We start from the raw sequence: 19,113 nt of genomic DNA, 5'->3' as shown, positions 1-19,113 counted from the left end.
TCCCACTACAGTCCTGAAGAACAGGTATGACCACCTCATATAAGCAAAAAAGAGCACGCTCAGAGATTTAAAAAAAGAGAAGAAAGAAAAAGCAAAGAAAGAAAGGGAAAAGCGGGCAGAGTGGACTGTGGATTTAAAGTCAGGCCACTCTGCTGCACTCTGCACTGGCTGGAGTCTGATCCCTTTGTAGTTGGTGCAGAGGTCACCTTAACAATGAGGTGTGTCTGCACCTGATTTTGTGTGCCCTGTGAATGGGGGATGATCCAGGAGATCACAGTTCCAGTTCTGCTACTCACTTCCAATCCAGCTTTATGCAGGACACCGTTGTACAACGGGTTATTTATAAAATATATTATCAAGAAAATTACAAGAGTACTTTTCTGTTCTAAGGAAAGTCTGGCAATGGGCTTCACATCTGAGTAATTTCTGAAACTCCCAACAGCACCCTGAGCCAATGTAGTTTGGACCCAAACGACCAAGTGCCAATGTTGTTTGTTCAGACTTGCACTAGATTAGGGGCTCCTTGCCATTACTAAGACTGTTTGGAGAGGCAGGCGAGTAGTTGGTTCCTCCCCATCCCCCAGGAAACACAGTATGAAAACAAAGAACAATAGCCCATTGAGTCAGCACAGTTGGCAGTTACCGGTTTTCCTAGTTTCCAATACCTGCACATGTTAACGTCTTATCCGACTCCTACAAAGATAAATTCAGATCCTTGGGGGCAGTTTCATAATGTGGAGCTCTGATTTGTCTGTGAATGATTCCAGTGACTCTTTAATACTTGCCAACTTATGGTTTGGGTTATTATACTGTTCCTATGCAAATCTGTATATAGATTTTGTGTGGTCTTCCTACAGGGAAGGCTGGATATAGAATTGTTGGGTCAGTTGGTGACTATTATTGGTTGGACAAACCACAAAACTGTTTCCACCAATGCACAAAGGTTCTGTTTTCACTACATCCTTACTTAACACTGCTACTGCTACTATCCACATTCTTTGTTCTAGTCATTTTTTTTTTTTTTTTTTTGTTTTTCGAGACAGGGTTTCTCTGTGTAGCTTTGCGCCTTTCCTGGGACTCACTTGGTAGCCCAGGCTGGCCTCGAACTCACAGAGATCCGCCTGGCTCTGCCTCCCGAGTGCTGGGATTAAAGGCGTGCGCCACCACCGCCCGGCTTGTTCTAGTCATTTTGATGGGACGAAACTGTGTCCTGTCACTTTGGTTTACATGTTCCCAAAGATACTGAGCATCTTCTCATGTTCTTAGGAGAAACATCTGTTGAGAATGGATTAAATCCTTGAGAATTTAAAACATCTTCTCAAATAGCCCTTCCATTGAAGAAAAAAAAGTCCCCATTGTAGAGGAATACAGGTATGGCCCCATCCACAGGAAGCAGTTTTTCAATAGCCCTTCAGTGGAAAGGCTGGGTCTGATCAGGATTTAGAGATGGCTCCAGTGGCTAAGGGTGTTCGCTTTGCATGAGTACTGGAGTTCAGATCCCAGCACCTAACAAAGAAATGTCTGTAATCCCAGAACTTTTGAGGAGTGGCAAGGAGACAAGGATCACTGGTTTCTGGCCTCCAGTCCAGCAGAAATAGAAGCCCAGTTTCAGGGAACAGCCCTACCTCGAAGGGATAAACAGAGTGACAGAAGAGGACACACAATGTCCTCCTTGGGCCTCTGAACATGACTGCACACCTATGTGCACATGTATTCACACACACACACACACACACACACACACACACACACACACACATAAAATCTTAACATAAAAGAAACAGGAGTTGTTTGGGTTTTCTTTAAAGTCAGGTGGGCACAAATGTTATCAACTGAACCTTCCTCCTCAAACTTCAACATTTTAGTATTGAAGTAAGTATTGAGGTTTGGTTCATGTAGTTTGTGGGTTGTTTTGCCTTCCCAGAAAAATGAAGATGTGCATATAATAGGCACGTCTTCTTCTGGGGCAGAGAGACCCACACATGTGGAAAGCCTGTTCTGTGTCTTGGTGTTGGCAGCTGATAAACCCTCACAGCCACAGTGACCATGAGGTCCATTATACTGATGTTTTATTATTTATTTATTTGGTGGGGTTTGTTTCTAAAAACTTTTTAGATAAGATCTTGCTGTGTAGCCCCAAGTGCTGGGATTACAGGCATGCGCCACTATGGCGGACACATCTGTAATCTCTTCAAGCCGACAAGCCATTAAGGATGATAAGCAATGCCATTTTCCTTAGTTTGCTGCTGTCCTTTGCTTTGCAATTCCACGGACATGAAAATCGTACCCCCTAGTCTGTAAACAGACCACTTAGTCACCGTCTGGCAAAGCACAGACCACTTTCCAGCCTACTGGCACTGTCCGGTTGCACTCAAACACCCAAACCCCTGCCGGGTTGGTTTTCTGCACTCAGAATTCTTTGAAGGGTAAATTGAACTGCAGCTTTCAGAAGTCCTTTCATCTTCCTGTCAGTGGTAACCAAAAAGAGCAAGCCCTTGTTTGTCGAGAACAAAGTTCCATTTGGATGTGTTTAACTTCGGCTTTTCTTTTTTACCTTTTTTTTTCTTTTGGTTAACTTACCTGTGTCACGAGCTAATGATGGTGACTAAGTGGTCTTAATTTTTCTATGTGCACTTTAGTTTGGAACATTCTGAATCCAATCCCATGTAAATTTATATCATTCTTTATAAGTAAACAGGAAATGATAGACATGTATAGAGCAAGCTTAGGATGATGGTGGTGGTGGTGAGCTAATTCCATTTGGTTCTTCTCCTGGTCACTTCACATTTGTGTCTGGACTATGAAAGGTTAGATAATTTGAGAACATTTCTGGTACAAAATGAAAGTATAAGTTCTGACTCAAATATTAGAGATAGACCTGGAGTTCACAGACAGCAGCTGAAAATCCCTATCAAGTTTGCATGGTCTTTTATGCCATCTAGGACTGTGAGAGGAAATAGTCCACCATTATTCAAAGACACACAACACAACAGTGTGGAAAACCACAACTACTTCATTGCCTTGAGTTCCTATTAAGATTTCCATTTCCAAGGTGTTTTATATGGGGTGATCACCCCCAGATTATCGAAATGAAACTCTCTCCACACAACTGTAAAGAGATGTGGTTCAAGACACACAGTAGCAGACAAAATCTTTCAGAAAATGATTTACCAGGTCTAGACAAAAAAGTGCTGTATTGGACAATGATCTTTAAAAAAAAAATTCCCTGTACATTTAAATGCATGTGTAGATGGAATCCAAGGTACAAGAGACTGGGGAAATTAAGAGAGGTGTTAATGATGCCTGGGACAGAGAACTGGATGAGAGGAATGTGAAATAAAGTAGCAAGAATATTTTAAGCACTTGACTATTGCTGGGCAGACTCGGGTCCATAAATTCTTTGGTTACATTTTGAAGATTACTTTCTTGTGTGCAGATCTGCTATTTCTGTTCACCTGAGTTTTGTGGAAAACATCCCTCTCTATGGAGTACCTGCCTTCCCTCAAACCCTAGTGAAGTGGACGGGCTAATAAAGGTTACATTGCTGTGGCCTTCCATTCCCATACAACTGTGTCCTGAGCACTGGTCCACAGACCTGAAGTAGCAATACAGACCTCACCCTAAGTCTCCCAAGGTCCTGGGGAGGAAGCAGTAATTTGATTCTTAGTATAATATGACCTATAAAATGAAGTCATCCCAACCTTGTATTTGCACAGTTTATATGTATCACATGGTTTGTGATACGTCATGTGGAGTGTGTTACCCTGGCTACATTACACATGGTTTGTGATGCGTCGTGTGGAGTGTGTTACCCTGGCTACATTACACATGGTTTGTGATGCGTCGTGTGGAGTGTGTTACCCTGGCTACATTAACAGCATTCCACTGCTGTCAAAATAGCATGAGGACGTGAGGCTTAGCTTAGCATTTAGGATGCATCAGTCCATGGTGAACTGATTCCACTGGAAGGAGAGGAAAGTGGTTTCCCTCACAGCAAGCAGAAAGGAGAGCAGCTAGGGACACACTCTTAAACACCTGCAGTGACTGACTTCCTCCAATGAAGCCACATCCTAGAGTTTGCAGAACTGTCTAAAATGGTACCACCAGCTGAGGACCACACCTTTAATACATGAACATGGGGGAGCATTTTATATCATAATACTGGGGAAGTTATACTAGCAAAATGAGTTCTGAATTAAGTTTATATTCAAAACATCTACTTGGACAAATCAATGACCAAACATCTTGATTTCTTCTCTAGGAAATAGGCATGTTTGAGAATCAGTAAGTTGAAGGATGTAACACTGACTCATAGGCAATAGTGCAGCCATATTTACTTATTCATAGTACCTGTACGGTATCACACTGCCCTGAGCACATTGCAAATTACCTTTCCTTAGAGACATGGTTTGTGTTTCTTGGAACTGTCCTCAGTGGTCAGCCTGATGTTGTGGTTCAACATAAGCACAGTGTTGATAGTGAGGCATTTTGGAGTCTGGTATCACACAGCATCACAGTGGGACTTTGTGCTAATGTTCTGTGTTCAGGAAGCGATGATACCTTCCTAACTTTGGAATAACTAGTGTTTCTTTGCGGTTGAAGATTGAAGATGAACTCATGTTGGCACCAGGATTTGCAGCTCCGCCCTACCTGGATTATTTTGGCTACCACCAGTATATAGAGGACAAGTTGCCTCCAGAAAGCCCAGCACTGTATGGCCTTCACCCCAACGCTGAAATAGAGTTCCTGACAGTGACATCCAACACACTCTTCAGAACTCTGCTGGAGATGCAACCCAGGAATGCGGTCAGCAGTGAGGAACGGGGGCAGTCTGCAGAAGACAAGGTAAGGAGACCGTTCTTGTTCTAATCTTTAGAGTGAAGTGTGCTAATCTTGGGTATTAGTCTCCGCTGAGCTTTACCGATGCCAACAATCAGAGAGCTGCTACCAAGGTCAAGGCGTAGAACATTTTCAGCTGCCCAGGATACCCACACTCCTTCCTGACCTCCATCTTTACGTATTGACTGGTTTTGAATGTCAAGTACACAGACTTACACGGTACTTACCACCAGACTCCTCTGACTCCATGGCAAGTTTCTCTGACTCACCATGTGTCCAGATACAAGTGGCTCCTCCCTGTCGTGTTGTCATAGGAATACACACTTTTTATCCCACTGTGGATGGGTGTCCGAGTGGCCTTTGGTTTGGTTTCACTGTTATGTCACAGCCATGACCATCCTCTGTCAAAAGGCAAACGTTGGCTCCCAGGATCATAGTATGAGAGTCGCTGTGCTCAGAAATGGGGTTGTCAGACCACAGATAGGGAGTGTTTAGCTTTAAGGACTCCCAGTCATTTTCCTCACGTGTTTCCGACAGTCACACCCCCACTGGCAGCTTATTAGTGTCCAACAACGCTACCTCCTTCAGAGTCTGTTAGGGATAAGCTGTCCCTCGGTGCTTTTAAGTTTGCATTCCTTGGCTGAGTTACAGGCCTCTTTTCACATGCAGATAGATGGACATTGGATTTACATACATGAAGTAATTTTTACTTGCTCCACTTTCATCTTTTAAAAATTTTTGAAGTTTTTATTTATTCTAAGTGCCTTCAGCATCATGTATCTTGATCCCATTCATTTCCATGCCCCTTCAAATCCACCCTCCACCCCTGCACCCCCAAAATAAAATTGGAGAGAAAAATGGGTGGGGGGATTAAACATCTCATCGTGGAAGCTGCAGTGAGACACAGTGACTCCCACAGTGAACCCCTCTGTCCATACATCATTACCTGCAGGTGTTCACTGCAAAGTCATTGTTTGAGGCCTCTGGTTTCTACTACACTATCGATGCTGGGCCCTCACTGGCACTGTTCTTGGATATCCTGCAGCTTTGGGTCTGCGGGTCAGGTCCCTGTGCTCCGGCAGATCACAGATGGGGTGGATGTTGGGACAGGCCAAGTCATAACCCTGGTTCTGGGCCTGGGCAGCTGCAGGGGTGGTCAACCCACCAGTTCTCCCCTGTCCTCACCACTAGGGGGAGCTCTCCAGCATTGCCCCAGCTAATTCACCTCCACAGCAATGGGGTTGGGGGACAGACAGCTCTCCTGCTCTCAGGGTTGGCTCTTCCACCCCCGTACCATTAGTGCCAGCTCTGTTGTGTTGCCCAGGTGAGGGGCAGGGGCCACTCCTCCTAGTGCTGCAGCTGGTGAGGGGCAGGGACAGCCCCTCATCTTTGCACACAGATGCCACTTAGTTGGTAAATTCAGTGCTAACTGAATAAACTGACCATGGTGGAACCTAAGAGGGAGGCGACAAGTACAGATGCAGAAGCTCTGAGCAGTCCCTGTCTTAGGGTTTCTGCTGCTGTGAAGACACAGCATGACCACGGAAGCTCTTATGCGGCTGGCTTACAGTTCAGAGGTGTAGTCAGTTATCGGCATGGCAGGGAGCATGGCAGCGTGCAGGCAGACATGGCCCTGGAGGAAGGACCCAGAGTTTTACATCGGGATAGGCAGGCAGCAAGAGAGAGTGACACTGGGCCTGGCCTGAGCACCCGGAAGCCTCAAAGCCCACCCCCAGTAATACTCTTCCTCCACACCCCCTCAAAGCCCATTCCTAATAATACTCTTCCTCCACACCCCTCAAAGCCCACCCCAGTGATACTCTTCCTCCACACCCTCAAAGCCCACCCCCAGTGATACTCTTCCTCCACACCCCTCAAAGCCCACCCCAGTGATACTCTTCCTCCACACCCCTCAAAGCCCACCCCCAGTGATACTCTTCCTCCACACCCCTCAAAGCCCACCCCAGTGATACTCTTCCTCCACACCCCCTAATGTCATCCCCCATGAGCCTATGGGGGCCATTTTCATTCAAACCACTCACTACCACAAACAAAAATTGTGGTAACTGATATGTGTTTCATTGATTTAAGGTTAAGAATGTCTTGGATGACATTTTGGAGAGACTTCCAGAGGAGTTCAACATGGCAGAGATAATGCAGAAGAACCCAAATCGAAGCCCATACGTTCTTGTTTGCTTTCAAGAGTGTGAGAGGATGAATGTTCTCATCCGGGAAATCCGTGTTTCGCTTCAACAACTGGACCTTGGTTTGAAGGTAAACTCACAAGTGGGGTAAGACAGGGCTTCACCACACTGGAGGGCACTCACTGTGGCCTTTCCTCTCTGCGCCAGGGAGAGCTGACATTATCTCCTGATGTGGAAGCCCAGCTGTGTGCCTTGAGTTATGACCGGGTTCCAGACACTTGGAACAAACTGGCTTACCCATCTACTTATGGTCTGGCCCAGTGGTAAGTGACCATCTCCACTGGCCCTGGCAACTGTAAACATCAGCACAAGGTCAGCATTCTCCATTTCTCCTGTGAGAACTTTTGCTCCATGACCATCACCAGGCAAACTCTACTAATTTCACTGGAGGTCCTCTGGTATTTTCCTCCAAAAGCAAGTCAGTTAAGCCAGACCAAGATTCAGATTCTCTCACTTAATTAGGTAACTGCTCTTTGACAAAATACCTGATCTCCTGGTCTTCATATTTTTATCTGGGAAAAAAATGTAAACAGAATTTCATTTATTTAAAAGTCCTAGGAGCTACTTGAGTTCACCTATTGGCATTTTATTCCCTTTATTTTCTAAACCAGTAATTACTGATGCACTCAGAGGACTTTAGAATGAAACTGCTTTCACATGGGCAGTACAGTGCCACAGCCAGAAATGGGGACCGCTGAGGCTGACACTTTATCCCCAGATGTCCTGTGGTCTTGGTAGACTATTCAGAAAGCATCACAGGACTCTTATCTATTCCTTTTCTGGAGTGAAGTTCCTTGGTTCTGATTCAGGGAAAAAAAAAAAATACAGGACCATCTGGAAGGTGCCATGAGAATTCCAAAGGACAGCGTGTTGGATGGAATCCTGCCCAACTTGGCTTCTTTTCCTGGTGTGATAAAACACTGACCAAAGCAGCCTAAGAGAGGGAGGAGAAACTGGTTTAGGTTAGCTCAGGGTTCCAGGCACAGTCCATCACCTGAAGGAAGCCTCAGGGACAGGAGCTTGAGACAGCCACTAAATGTAACAGTCGAGGTGCAGAGCAAGTACCAGTGACTCAGCTCACGTTCACCATTTACACAGCCCAGGATCCCAACTGGGGAACAGGGTCACCAGTATTTATAGTAGGTTTTCCCTTATCAATTAACCTAATAAAGACAATCCCTTAGCATGCATTCCCAGAGGCTGAACTTCCGGGTGACCTCAGATGACCTCCGCTGCTGTTGACAACCCACACTGTTACAGTCTCCTAGGCACCCAAGTGGCTGTGGGGGATGGGTGCGGCTCTGGTTTGCTGTTGCTGTGATTAAACTTGGGGAAGAAAGGGTTCACTTCAGCTACAGTTCCAGAAAACAGTCTCCCTATCACTGTCCAGGGGCCAAGGAGGAACACTGCCCACTGGTTCATTCTCCTCGCTCAGCCAACTAGCTTGCACAGTTCAGGCCCGCCTACCAAGGGAAGGTGGTGTCGCCCACTGTGGGCAGACCCTTCCACATCGATTAGCAATCAAGACAGTGCCCAACAGAAATGTCCACAGGCCAATCTGATCTAGGCAAGTCTTCATTTGAATTTCCCTCTCTTGGGTGACTCTTGCTTGTATCGAGTTGGTAGCACAGGTGTGAGCAAAGGGGCAGGACAGCCAGGTGACTTCCAGGGGATCACCACTTCTCAGGAGAGTGATGGACCTCAACAGAGTTTTAATGTTATAAACATATAAAGGCTAGGTCTGTGTACCCAGAAATGGAGGATTTGCATTTAGTTACTTTTTATGATTCATTAGAAGTTTCGGCTTTTTGTCATCGTATTACTTCATGCTTGCTAATTTCTGTATTTTTCCCCGTAGCTTTGTGTCTGTTTCTAACTGTGGGTTTAGTAATTTTCTTCATTGTGCACCTACCTCTGTACCATTTCTATTTAGAGAGGGCCCTTTATGATGTAACATACACTAAACTTTCCAAACACAACCTAAAATCAACACTTTCCAGAGCCCTCTCACCTACCTCCAAGCATGAGCTGCCTCCTAGATTTATTTTTGTTCTGTTGATCACTGTTTATCAGAACTGCTTTTCTTCCAGTCTTGTTTTAGTCCTCCCCCCCCCCCCCAACGTGGTATAAGCTAAGAGGGCATCAGATCCCTTGGAACTGGAGTCACAGACATGAACTGTCATGTGGACGCAGGGAATTGAACTTGGGTCCTCTGAAAGAGCAGCTAGTGCTTTTAATTGCTGAGCCACCTCTCCGGGGTCCTCTCACCATGCCATTTTAATCCTAACATTTTCTCTTCACTGTTTTCAAAATAACATTGTTGGAGTTTTTTCCATCAGGCTGTGGTGTGTGTGTGTGTGTGTGTGTGTGTGTGTGTGAATATTTTCCTTAGAATCCTTTATCTTCCCAAGCAATTATTCTGTATGAAACACTCTCCTACTCTACTCTTCCCTTTGGCTATAACTTCCCTGGCAACTCTGGTATTATAACAGTAATGGACTCAGACAGACAGACACACACACACACACACACACACACACTGCATTTCTGCTGTATCCGACAGAATGGTGGTATTTGCCAACCGTGTTCAAATGGCTTTTGTACCATCACTGCCCACATTGTCCTGCGTTTCCTACTCCTAATGGTGACAGGAACAAGAACCACACGCATAAACTCTCAGCAGGAAGAAACCAGACTTGTACAGGGTCACCAACTCGTAAATCATCGGAGGCGGCTTTCCCTGACCACGTACCAGCACGGTGTGCTCCACAGCCCCTCGTCTTCCTGGAAGAATTTACTTTACTAAAATGCAAGTTTATTTCTCCCTCCCTTCCATTGACCAGGTTTAACGACCTCCTCTTGCGATGCCGAGAACTTGACACTTGGACACAAGACCTCACACTCCCGGCTGTCGTGTGGCTTTCTGGCTTCTTCAACCCCCAGTCCTTCTTAACAGGTATGGCTGGAGGCGAGGCAGCAATCCCGCCTGGCTTTACTTCCTCCTGACAACTTCCTGCCCTTCTTCACCGGTCTTCAAACAATGGTCATAGAGCCAGGGGTAGCAACTAGAGAAAGTTCCGGTTAGGGGAGCGAGCCCCCAGGCACAGCCACAGCGGTTTGTCCCAGTGAAAAGCCATGTCAGCCACGTCCCCTCGTCCCTGCCATGCTGAAGACATCCAGGCCACACAGAAGGAAAGGGCAGCTGCCGCGCTGGCGTGTTCTAGTTTGTGACATGGAGGCAAACTGGTCCCGCACAAGCCTGTTTGCCCAGCCTCACTCTAATCTGCAGAACTCCGTGGGTCACTGTTGGCTCTTGGAAGCCTGTAAACAGGTTTTTACCTTCAGTTCTTCTTCCTTTTCCTCCCAAAGCAATCATGCAGACCATGGCTCGAAAAAATGAGTGGCCACTGGACAGAATGTGCTTGACTGTGGACGTTACCAAAAAAACAAAGGAAGATTATGGCCACCCCCCCAGAGAAGGCGCCTATCTCCACGGGCTCCACCTGGAAGGTGAGTCCACTAAGGGATATGTGTGGAGCTGTCTTAGATACAAGCTGGTCCCCCTCCTTCAACAGCTACTCAGTGAGATGATAACCTTGTATTGGTAATTATTTCTTCCTCTTGCCTTCAGACAATTTAAATATCTGGGTGTGTGTCTAACTAACATAAGCCAAACTTTTCGGCACTCAGGGTGATGACTATTATTTAAACTGCACATATATCATCAGATGGTGTTAAAACCTCAGAAACTGCCTGGGTGGTGGTGGTGCATGCCTTTAATCCCAGAACTTGGAAGGCAGATCTCTGTGAGTTCAAGGCCAGTCTGGTCTACAGAGTGAGATCTAAGACAGGCACCAAAACTACACAGAGAAATCGTCTTCAAAAAACAAAAACAACCAAACCAAACCAAACAAACCTTAGAAACTTAAAATCCACCCTCTGCTTTTAAGCTTTTGTTGTGTGTAGAGGTCAAATATCAACTTCAGGAGTCCCAACTCTCTCTCTCCATCTTGTTTTGAGGCAGGGTCTCTTGTGCCGTTTCCACCACACTATATACTCCAGGATAGCTAGCCCACAAGACTGGTTTTCCTGTATCTACCTCCCATATTTGACGTAGGAATGCTGGCATTACAGATGTCTTTCCACATCTGGCTTTCTCTATGGGCTCCCGGGACCAAACTCAGGTGGTCATGTTGCCAACGCCTTACCTTTTACCCACTGAGCCGTCTGAGTGGCCCGTCCTCTGCTCCCGGCTGTCCCCCAGCCCCGAAAGGTGCCCTTGATGCCGTGTATCCCTCTATTTGTGCATTTACGCTGCAGGACACCTCATCGGCAGCAGCATGCTCATCGGGAAGCAGATGCCACGGCTCAGATACTTCAAAGCTAGGTAGTGAGTGACCTCCACTTCCAACCTCTTCCAGTGCAAAGAACGTTAGAAAGTTGTGTCTTTTTTTTTTTTTTTCCAAGACAGGGTTTCTCTGTGTAGCTTTGAGCTTTTCCTGGATCTCGCTCTGTAGACCAGGCTGGCCTCGAACTCACAAAGATCCACCTGCCTCTGCCTCCCGAGTGCTGGGATTAAAGGCGTGCGCCACCACGGCCCGTCTTATGCTCTCTAGTTTGCTGTAAAGGGTTTGGATTTGTACAAAATCTGATCTTCTAAAATGGCTAAACCATTAAATTTCTTAGCCATACACGGATGCTACAGACAGGTGGCAACGTGATCAACGTGGAACATTTATTGCATCAAACAATTAGAGCATGGGTACCAACACGCCACCGTTATACAACTGTTGTTTCTGCCACAGGTGCCAGATGGGACATCCAGTCCGGAGCCCTTGCTGAGGCCCGCCTTAAGGAGTTAACATCCACGATGCCTGTCATCTTTGCCAAGGCCATAACCGTGGACAGACAAGAAACTAAGCACACGTACGAGTGCCCCGTTTACAAAACCAAAGAGAGAGGCCACACCTACGTGTGGACCTTCAGGCTGAAGAGCAAAGACAGGCCAGCTGGGTGGGTGCTGGCGGGTGTGGCCCTGCTGCTGGAGGCATAAGCGGCCCTGGCACTCTGGCTTACGTTCTTCCGACTCCGGCCAGCACACAGCATGTTCTAGTAACAGGGGTGTACACTCTTTTTGTTAGAGCATTTTTGTTCTCTGAGGAGGGAGAATAGTAGTATACAAAAACAACACAAAACACTAAACATCTGTCTGGGATATACACTTGTTGAAAATTTTAGCTTCCTCCACCATACCATACAAAACACATGGCTTATTTCTTAAGTTTCCCTAAGTCTTAAAAACAATGCAGTAAGGATTCTATAAAAAGCAAAGTCTTGCCGGGCGGTGGTGGCGCACGCCTTTAATCCCAGCACTCGGGAGGCAGAGGCAGGCGGATCTTTGTGAGTTCGAGGCCAGCCTGGGCTACCAAGTGAGTTCCAGGAAAGGCGCAAAAGCTACACAGAGAAACCCTGTCTCGAAAAAACCAAAAAAAAAAACCAAAAAAAAAAAAAAAAAAAAAAAAAAAAGCAAAGTCTTTTAAAAAAGAAGCAGCAGGCTCCAGGCAGGTCCTGAAGGAAAAGGCAGGCATACCGAGGCCTCCAGTGTCTATAACTTGGTCCATCTTTGTTGTCTTTTAATAAAAAGGACACCTTACTCACAGTGTGTGGTTAATTGCACTTGGTCGTTTAGGGAGAATTCTTATATTCTTCAATATAAATTTCTAATGACCCAGAATTCAGTATCTAGAGCATGATAAACATTAGGTTTGAGCTACGGTCACTCAGGAGGCAGAGCAACAGTCTCTGTAGGAAGAGGAGTAGCCTGAATGACTGTGGGAGAGCTGGACAGCAAAGGCAACAGCGTCTTGTGTGAAACTTACCTGAGCTTTAACTCTGCCCCATTTAAATTGTGCTTTTAAATCTGCAGCAGATATTTGTAACAATACAGGTCTGCGCAGGTGTGTATACAGATTTCTCTGCTGTACTATTTTCCTGAGAAATCTTTTTAAGCATATAAACTTTTTAGAGAAAAATAGTACATTAGAAACAGTAAGTTCTAGGAAACAAGCTGTTGTGACGTTCGGCTCTAAGGCTAGGCACAGACGGCAGGCATCTCTAGTGGGACTCGGGTACGTTCGCGCGTTCCTTCTCCTCTCGCTCATCTTCTACAGCTGCTTCTGTAAGCTGAGCAAAAGACGGAGAGGCGTCGTAAGCAGCTGACCAGAAGCAACCACGAAGCAGCACTCTAGGCTACGGTGGTTCCAGAACACCCAGGCGTGTGCACTGAGACGTGGCTCCACATGCCCTGAGTACAGAATGCCAAGCGTGTCTCGGTTCCGAGTGCCTTACACAACTTGAGAGTACAGAATTCCCATCTGTAGCCCGTCTTCGCCAGCGCACGCGGCCCAACTCCCCGCTCTTCAGGCTGTGGAGACTGGTTTTACAGACGTTCTCACGCCATGTGTTTTGCACCACAAGTGGAAATGGTTAGAGCCACTGTGGAGTTGAATACTCTGTATCACGGAAGGAATTCTCTAGGCCGGAGCCTCTCCAGGACAAACGGACACAGAATGGATGGAACTCAAGGTGGTTTCTACCGATTAGCAGAGGAGAAAACCAGGGCCTGCAGGGTTTCCCACACGCTTTCACATCGCTGGAGACTCACCTCTCCAGGTATTCCTTGACATTATCATAGCCGTAAAACTTGGCCAGATGAATGAGAATTCCAGTGGCACAGCGGCCATCTCGCTTCCGGCAGTAACTGCAGTTGCAGATCCCGCGGCAGGGAGGACACGTCCACTCCTAGAAGACAGTAGAGGACTGTACGTCCACTCCTAGAAGACAGTAGGGGGACTGTACGTCCACTCCTAGAAGACAGTAGGGGGACTGTACGTCCACTCCTAGAAGACAGTAGGGACTGTACGTCCACTCCTAGAAGACAGTAGAGGACTGTACGTCCACTCCTAGAAGACAGTAGAGGACTGTACGTCCACTCCTAGAAGACAGTAGAGGACTGTACGTCCACTCCTAGAAGACAGTAGGGGCTGTACGTCCACTCCTAGAAGACAGTAGAGGACTGTACGTCCACTCCTAGAAGACAGTAGAGGACTGTACGTCCACTCCTAGAAGACAGTAGAGGACTGTACATCCACTCCTAGAAGACAGTAGAGGCTGTACGTCCACTCCTAGAAGACAGTAGGGACTGTACGTCCACTCCTAGAAGACAGTAGGGACTGAACGTCCACTCCTAAAATACAGTAGGGACTGTACGTCCACTCCTAGAAGACAGTAGGGACTGTACGTCCACTCCTAGAAGACAGTAGAGGACTGTACGTCCACTCCTAGAAGACAGCAGGGACTGTACGTCCACTCCTAGAATACAGTAGGACTGTACGTCCACTCCTAGAAGACAGTAGGGACTGTATGTCCACTCCTAGAAGACAGTAGAGGGCTGTTCCTTTTAGCCACATTCCATCCAGAGACTTGCGTCCAGCCTCTCCTCCAGCCACTAGCACAAGGTGTCCTTGAGTCAGAGTGGATGATGGGGGCTACACAGGAACCCAGTAAGAATGACCTCCCCATATCAGAGGAACAAGGAGACATCGGTTCTAGACATGACTGGATACCACTGAGGGCGAGCTATTAAAAACAAAAAATTAAGCTTGCTTTTACATTTGGGGCCCTATGTGATTCAGAGGTCACACATTGGCTGTGATTTTTAGGAGTACAGGTTTGGCACAGGATCAACAGATATGTGACCTTGATGTTAAACCACTTAATCCAAACAGTATGTCTAGAAACCGGGGACAGCGTGTATATATGTACCCGTGACTGCTGCAGGAGAGGTCATACAGTGAGGTGAACACAGACCCCAAAATGGCAGTGCTCAAGTTCCATGCAATAGTCATAAGCCTTCAGAGTTTGGAAATGACATTTCACTTCTCATAGGGATCTGAAGCATAGACAGGTTAAACACCCACTTCAAAAGGTAAAATGGGGCTGGGCAGAAAAACTCAGTTGGTGGGGAGAGGCTGAGTGCAATTGTCCGGGTATGGTGGTGTGCGCTGGGCAGGCAGAGACGAGAGGATCTTTGGCTGGGCAGCCTGACTATTGAACCCTAAGCTAGTGAGAGGCTCTGGACGGTGTTCTTGATGACAACCAAGGCTGCGCTCTGGTCTCTGCAACCAAGTGCACACACACGCAGGCTGTGCCACACATTTTTGTTGTTACAGAATGTGTTAGTGATAAACGATGTCAGCAGGTATGAGACACTCAGCACAGCTCTGGCCAGTGGGGTAACTGTGACTTACCCCCTGGACAGGCCAAGACAGATGACGTGAAGTCACTTTGCTGAAGGAAAATAAACCCTGGCTTGGCCATCAGAAACCCCTACGGTCCTCTTTACCCAACCTGCCCGTCACCTGGTTCTCTTCCCGGAAGGAAACACTGCACTTCATCCTGCCCCCAGTCTTAAGCTGTAGGACGGGAAAGGGAAGCGAGGGAGCACCACCGGACCCCCGGGCCCGCGTCGCTTCGTCAACATGTCCATCACAAACGCACACACTGCTCCTACCGGATCCAGCAATGCGGTCCGCACGTCCTCGCCATAGCGATTCCGCAGGCACGGCCCACAGAACTGTCCCCGCACACCACCGCAGCTCTGGTTCCGACACACCGTCTTGGTATCAATGGTCTTCTGCCGGCACTGATGGCAGGTGTTGCCCTGTGGAAAAGCACAGGAAGAGGATGTGGGATTCATGGTGGCACCCATTCAGACGTCGTCACACTGTGACAGAGGACAGGAGCACAGCTCACGCCCAGAAGCTGGCAGGACTGTTCCTGAGACAAACGATGGTGACCTCCACTTTGAGCACTTCAGTTCTGGGTCAGATGAGGCTAAGCAGGGAACACGGAAGGAATGGAAACGTCAGTAACAGAAGAGAGACCAGAAAAAAACCTGAGGAAGAGAGAGCAAACCGCAGGAAGGGTCGGCGACGTAAGTAGCCATGAGCCCCAGATAGCATGAATCCGGCTCTAATCTACTGCTGGAGACCCAGAAACCGTCGGTGTAAAACCTTGTTTTGAAAGGTTGGCAATTCAAGTGACATTCTACTCTTTTTTTTGGTTTTTCAAGACAGGGTTTCTCTGTGTAGCTTTGTGCCTTTCCTGGAACTCACTTGGTAGCCCAGGCTGGCCTCGTACTCACAGAGATCCACCTGGCTCTGCCTCCCGAGTGCTGGGATTAAAGGCGTGCGCCACCACTGCCCGGCAACATTCTACTCTTTTAAATAGTGTGGAACTAACAAACAAAAATGATACAGAATATGTAAAGCCTCCTTGCAGGTCATCGTTTGGAAAAAACTAACTCAGTTCATATCAACCAGAAATTCTACTTTATCCTATGGGCGTATTGCCCCCCACATACATTCAATATTTAACAGATAAGTACTGGGTTAGAAAAGCATTCTTATCTTCCATGACTCATGTCCCAAAGAGCCCTCTCCCTTGAGCAGGACCACTGTGCTTAGATAGAGCAAGCCTTCGGACGACGACACAGGAGCGGCCTGAGGTTGTTTATTAATGACGTCAGACTCCAAACAGCAGTGTGTGTGTGTGTGTGTGTGGGGGGGTGTCCTGGTAAGAATCAGTCATGCACACTTTTCTGAAGATGTCACTTACCAGCACTTTATCATAGACTTTATCACGCACAGTTATGGCAACATTTTCCAAGTCTTCGTCAGTGATGTCTTTCACAGAGCGACAAGAAGATACTCGGTGACGCCGTCTATACTTCTGGCATTTCCCCTGCAATGAAAAAACAACACACAGATCGGAGAACCTGGCACACACTGGAAATTACAACAAAAGTCTTAAACATGCTTAGCGATCAAAAGCTAACCATGTCTCTTGTCTGTGTGGTCACTCAGTGGGCTCCGGTCCCAGCCCAAGCTCCCTTGGAGGGCACTACAGCACACTAAGGGGCTATAAACTTTGAGGAGTCAGGGAATTGAACCCGTGAGCCAAGTGAACCACAGTGCACAGCCAAGCCCACATACGGGACGGCTCTTAAGTTCCCCCCTCTTCCCCAACAGCACCCAAAGGGGCCAGTCCTGAAAAGACAAGCAAGGAGGAACTCTTCACCTTCCACGGTGCCAAGCCAAAGCCAGAGAACAAAGCCAGCTGGCAAGTAAGTGCTCTACCCCTGAGCCACCCCAGCTCCTCAGCTCATTTCACACAAAGGACTCTCAATGTGATCTGCAGCTCAGCCCTGGGGTCTTCTCAACACATGCTCTCACGAGAACATGGTAGAAACTCAAGTTCTCAGCTGCTGGAGGCCTGCTAACTCAAGACTACACAGGAGCCATCGTGGGCATTATGAAAGACTCGCATTTAAGGGACATTTGCTTATTAGTAAATACCCCACTAATTAGTAAATACCCCACTAATGGTCTTCCTTCTTCTGAAACTGTAAAGCTCTTCGGTGAGCTTGGTGGCCGAGAAGGTGAAGTTCTCCAGAGCAAACTTCTCCGGGGGCCGTGCACTCCGGGTTGGGTTCATGCGCCGTATGATCTGTCCCTCTGAGAAGGCCCGCCGAGCCGATCGCCTCTTCTGAAACCAAGGTAGAGACAGATGCATCTGGGTCCCTCTTACACAGAAAGCTACCAGTTCCTGCAGGGCAGGACCAGTCTGAGAAGTCAGACGGTTCACTTACAGAAGCAGAGGACGGGGTTCGCACAGGGAAGAAATCTGGCACGGAGTTCAATTCTGCCAACAGCTGAGCGAGCTAAGGTTCAGAAAGAAAGGGGGATTTGATGTCAGTTAAGGGGACAGGTCTGGGACCAGCACCTCTCTCACATCTCCCAGTTAGCTACTCTGGCTTCCAGGAATCTCAGTAACTGTAAGATTTCACCTCCCGAGTAAGAAGCTGACGCATTGTTCACCTGAGTCAATGCCATGCCCACTCCTTACATGTGGACAACAGAACAGAGTGAAGACAGTCCTGGCATGTCCTGACTCTGCTACTATCCTAACAGTGTGAGGCTGGAACACATTTTACATGGCTGAAACTCAAATGTCTGCATGTTCAAAAAGGGATTCAGCTAAGTGAGTCTCAGAACTCCCAATTCACTGGCTGGGGCTTGAATAGAGGCACATGCTGCAATACAGCACCTAGGGTGCAGATACAAGAGGATCAGGAGTTTGGGACTGGTCTAGGCTTCCTGAATATGTATCGCAAAAATTCCTACCTCCTTACATAAATTAGTTACCACCCCCAGATAAACACCCAACGCCAAGTAACAGACACTAATATGGCAGTCATTTAATCAGGACTTTGAATTTTAGATTCATGTAAATATGACACCACTAAGAATAACCATGTATAACATAGTTCTCAATGAAATGATACAGACGGACGGAGTGCTAAAATTTCCTTTAGTCAAGCAAATTTGTCTCTAAAAAACAAAAACAAAATTCACTCATAATGGGGCTATGTTCTCTTAACGTATTAGGCACAGGCCTATGTATACAGTATGATCAGATTGTGCTTTTTTTTTTTTTTTTAAAGATGGCCTTAAAAAGTCATCAAAAAGCCGGGTGGTGGTAGTCCATACCTTTAATCCCAGTACTCGGGAGGCAGAGGCAGACAGATCTCTCAATTCCAAGGTCAGCCTGGTCTACACAGTGAGTTCCAGGACAACTAGAGCTACACAGAGAAACCATGTCTCAAACCACGCCTCCCTCCCTCCCCAAAGTCATCAAGGTGAAAAAGTAAAAAATTACAACTGGCAGAATTTTTTTTAAATTGTCAGCATAAAATTAGGAGGAAAAGAATGACTTTCAATGATTAGGTTGAGTTACTGGCCACATACAGAAACCCCAAATAGATGTAGGTTGAGTTAACCAAGGTATAACTGAATGAGAACACCTCAGAGGCTGCTAACTGAAGGAGTGGCCTCCAGACAAAAGCCACCTGCCTGCTGCCCATTACAATTCTCCCTGGGCTCGGTGACAGCCCAGCTCCTCTCCTCTCCAGTGCCAACTTAGAACTCAAGCCTGCTCAACGTGAGCA

The 19,113-nt window shown here is 47.0% G+C and overlaps 2 protein-coding genes across 9 annotated transcripts in view; one reads left to right on the top strand and one right to left on the bottom strand.

Moving 5' to 3' along the window:
• The window catches only part of Dnah11 (dynein axonemal heavy chain 11), a 324,850-nt gene extending 312,154 nt beyond the window's left edge, over window positions 1–12,696 (top strand). For all 7 annotated transcript variants that reach the window (XM_042261290.2, XM_076551573.1, XM_076551572.1 and 4 more), the window contains 6 exons: window positions 4,603–4,845; window positions 6,931–7,113; window positions 7,191–7,306; window positions 9,887–9,999; window positions 10,413–10,553; window positions 11,849–12,696. In XM_042261290.2, the coding sequence (XP_042117224.1) occupies window positions 4,603–4,845; window positions 6,931–7,113; window positions 7,191–7,306; window positions 9,887–9,999; window positions 10,413–10,553; window positions 11,849–12,096 (1,044 nt within the window). In that variant the 3' untranslated portion in view covers window positions 12,097–12,696. The remainder of the gene's footprint in view (window positions 1–4,602; window positions 4,846–6,930; window positions 7,114–7,190; window positions 7,307–9,886; window positions 10,000–10,412; window positions 10,554–11,848) is intronic.
• The window catches only part of Cdca7l (cell division cycle associated 7 like), a 38,833-nt gene continuing 31,484 nt past the window's right edge, over window positions 11,765–19,113 (bottom strand). The window contains exons 5-10 of one of the 2 annotated variants that reach the window (XM_006988294.4): window positions 17,755–17,826; window positions 17,481–17,651; window positions 16,722–16,847; window positions 15,616–15,765; window positions 13,708–13,844; window positions 11,765–13,226 (exon numbers count right to left, since the gene is read on the bottom strand). In XM_006988294.4, the coding sequence (XP_006988356.1) occupies window positions 13,208–13,226; window positions 13,708–13,844; window positions 15,616–15,765; window positions 16,722–16,847; window positions 17,481–17,651; window positions 17,755–17,826 (675 nt within the window). In that variant the 3' untranslated portion in view covers window positions 11,765–13,207. The remainder of the gene's footprint in view (window positions 13,227–13,707; window positions 13,845–15,615; window positions 15,766–16,721; window positions 16,848–17,480; window positions 17,652–17,754; window positions 17,827–19,113) is intronic. The other variant, XM_006988293.4, reaches the window with a different exon arrangement.

The sequence above is a fragment of the Peromyscus maniculatus genome, chromosome 14 (assembly GCF_049852395.1).
Source record: "Peromyscus maniculatus bairdii isolate BWxNUB_F1_BW_parent chromosome 14, HU_Pman_BW_mat_3.1, whole genome shotgun sequence".
Taxonomy (NCBI): domain Eukaryota; kingdom Metazoa; phylum Chordata; class Mammalia; order Rodentia; family Cricetidae; genus Peromyscus; species Peromyscus maniculatus.
The sequence above is the reverse complement of the archived record's forward strand: the minus strand, read 5'-3'. Positions and strand labels throughout refer to the sequence as shown.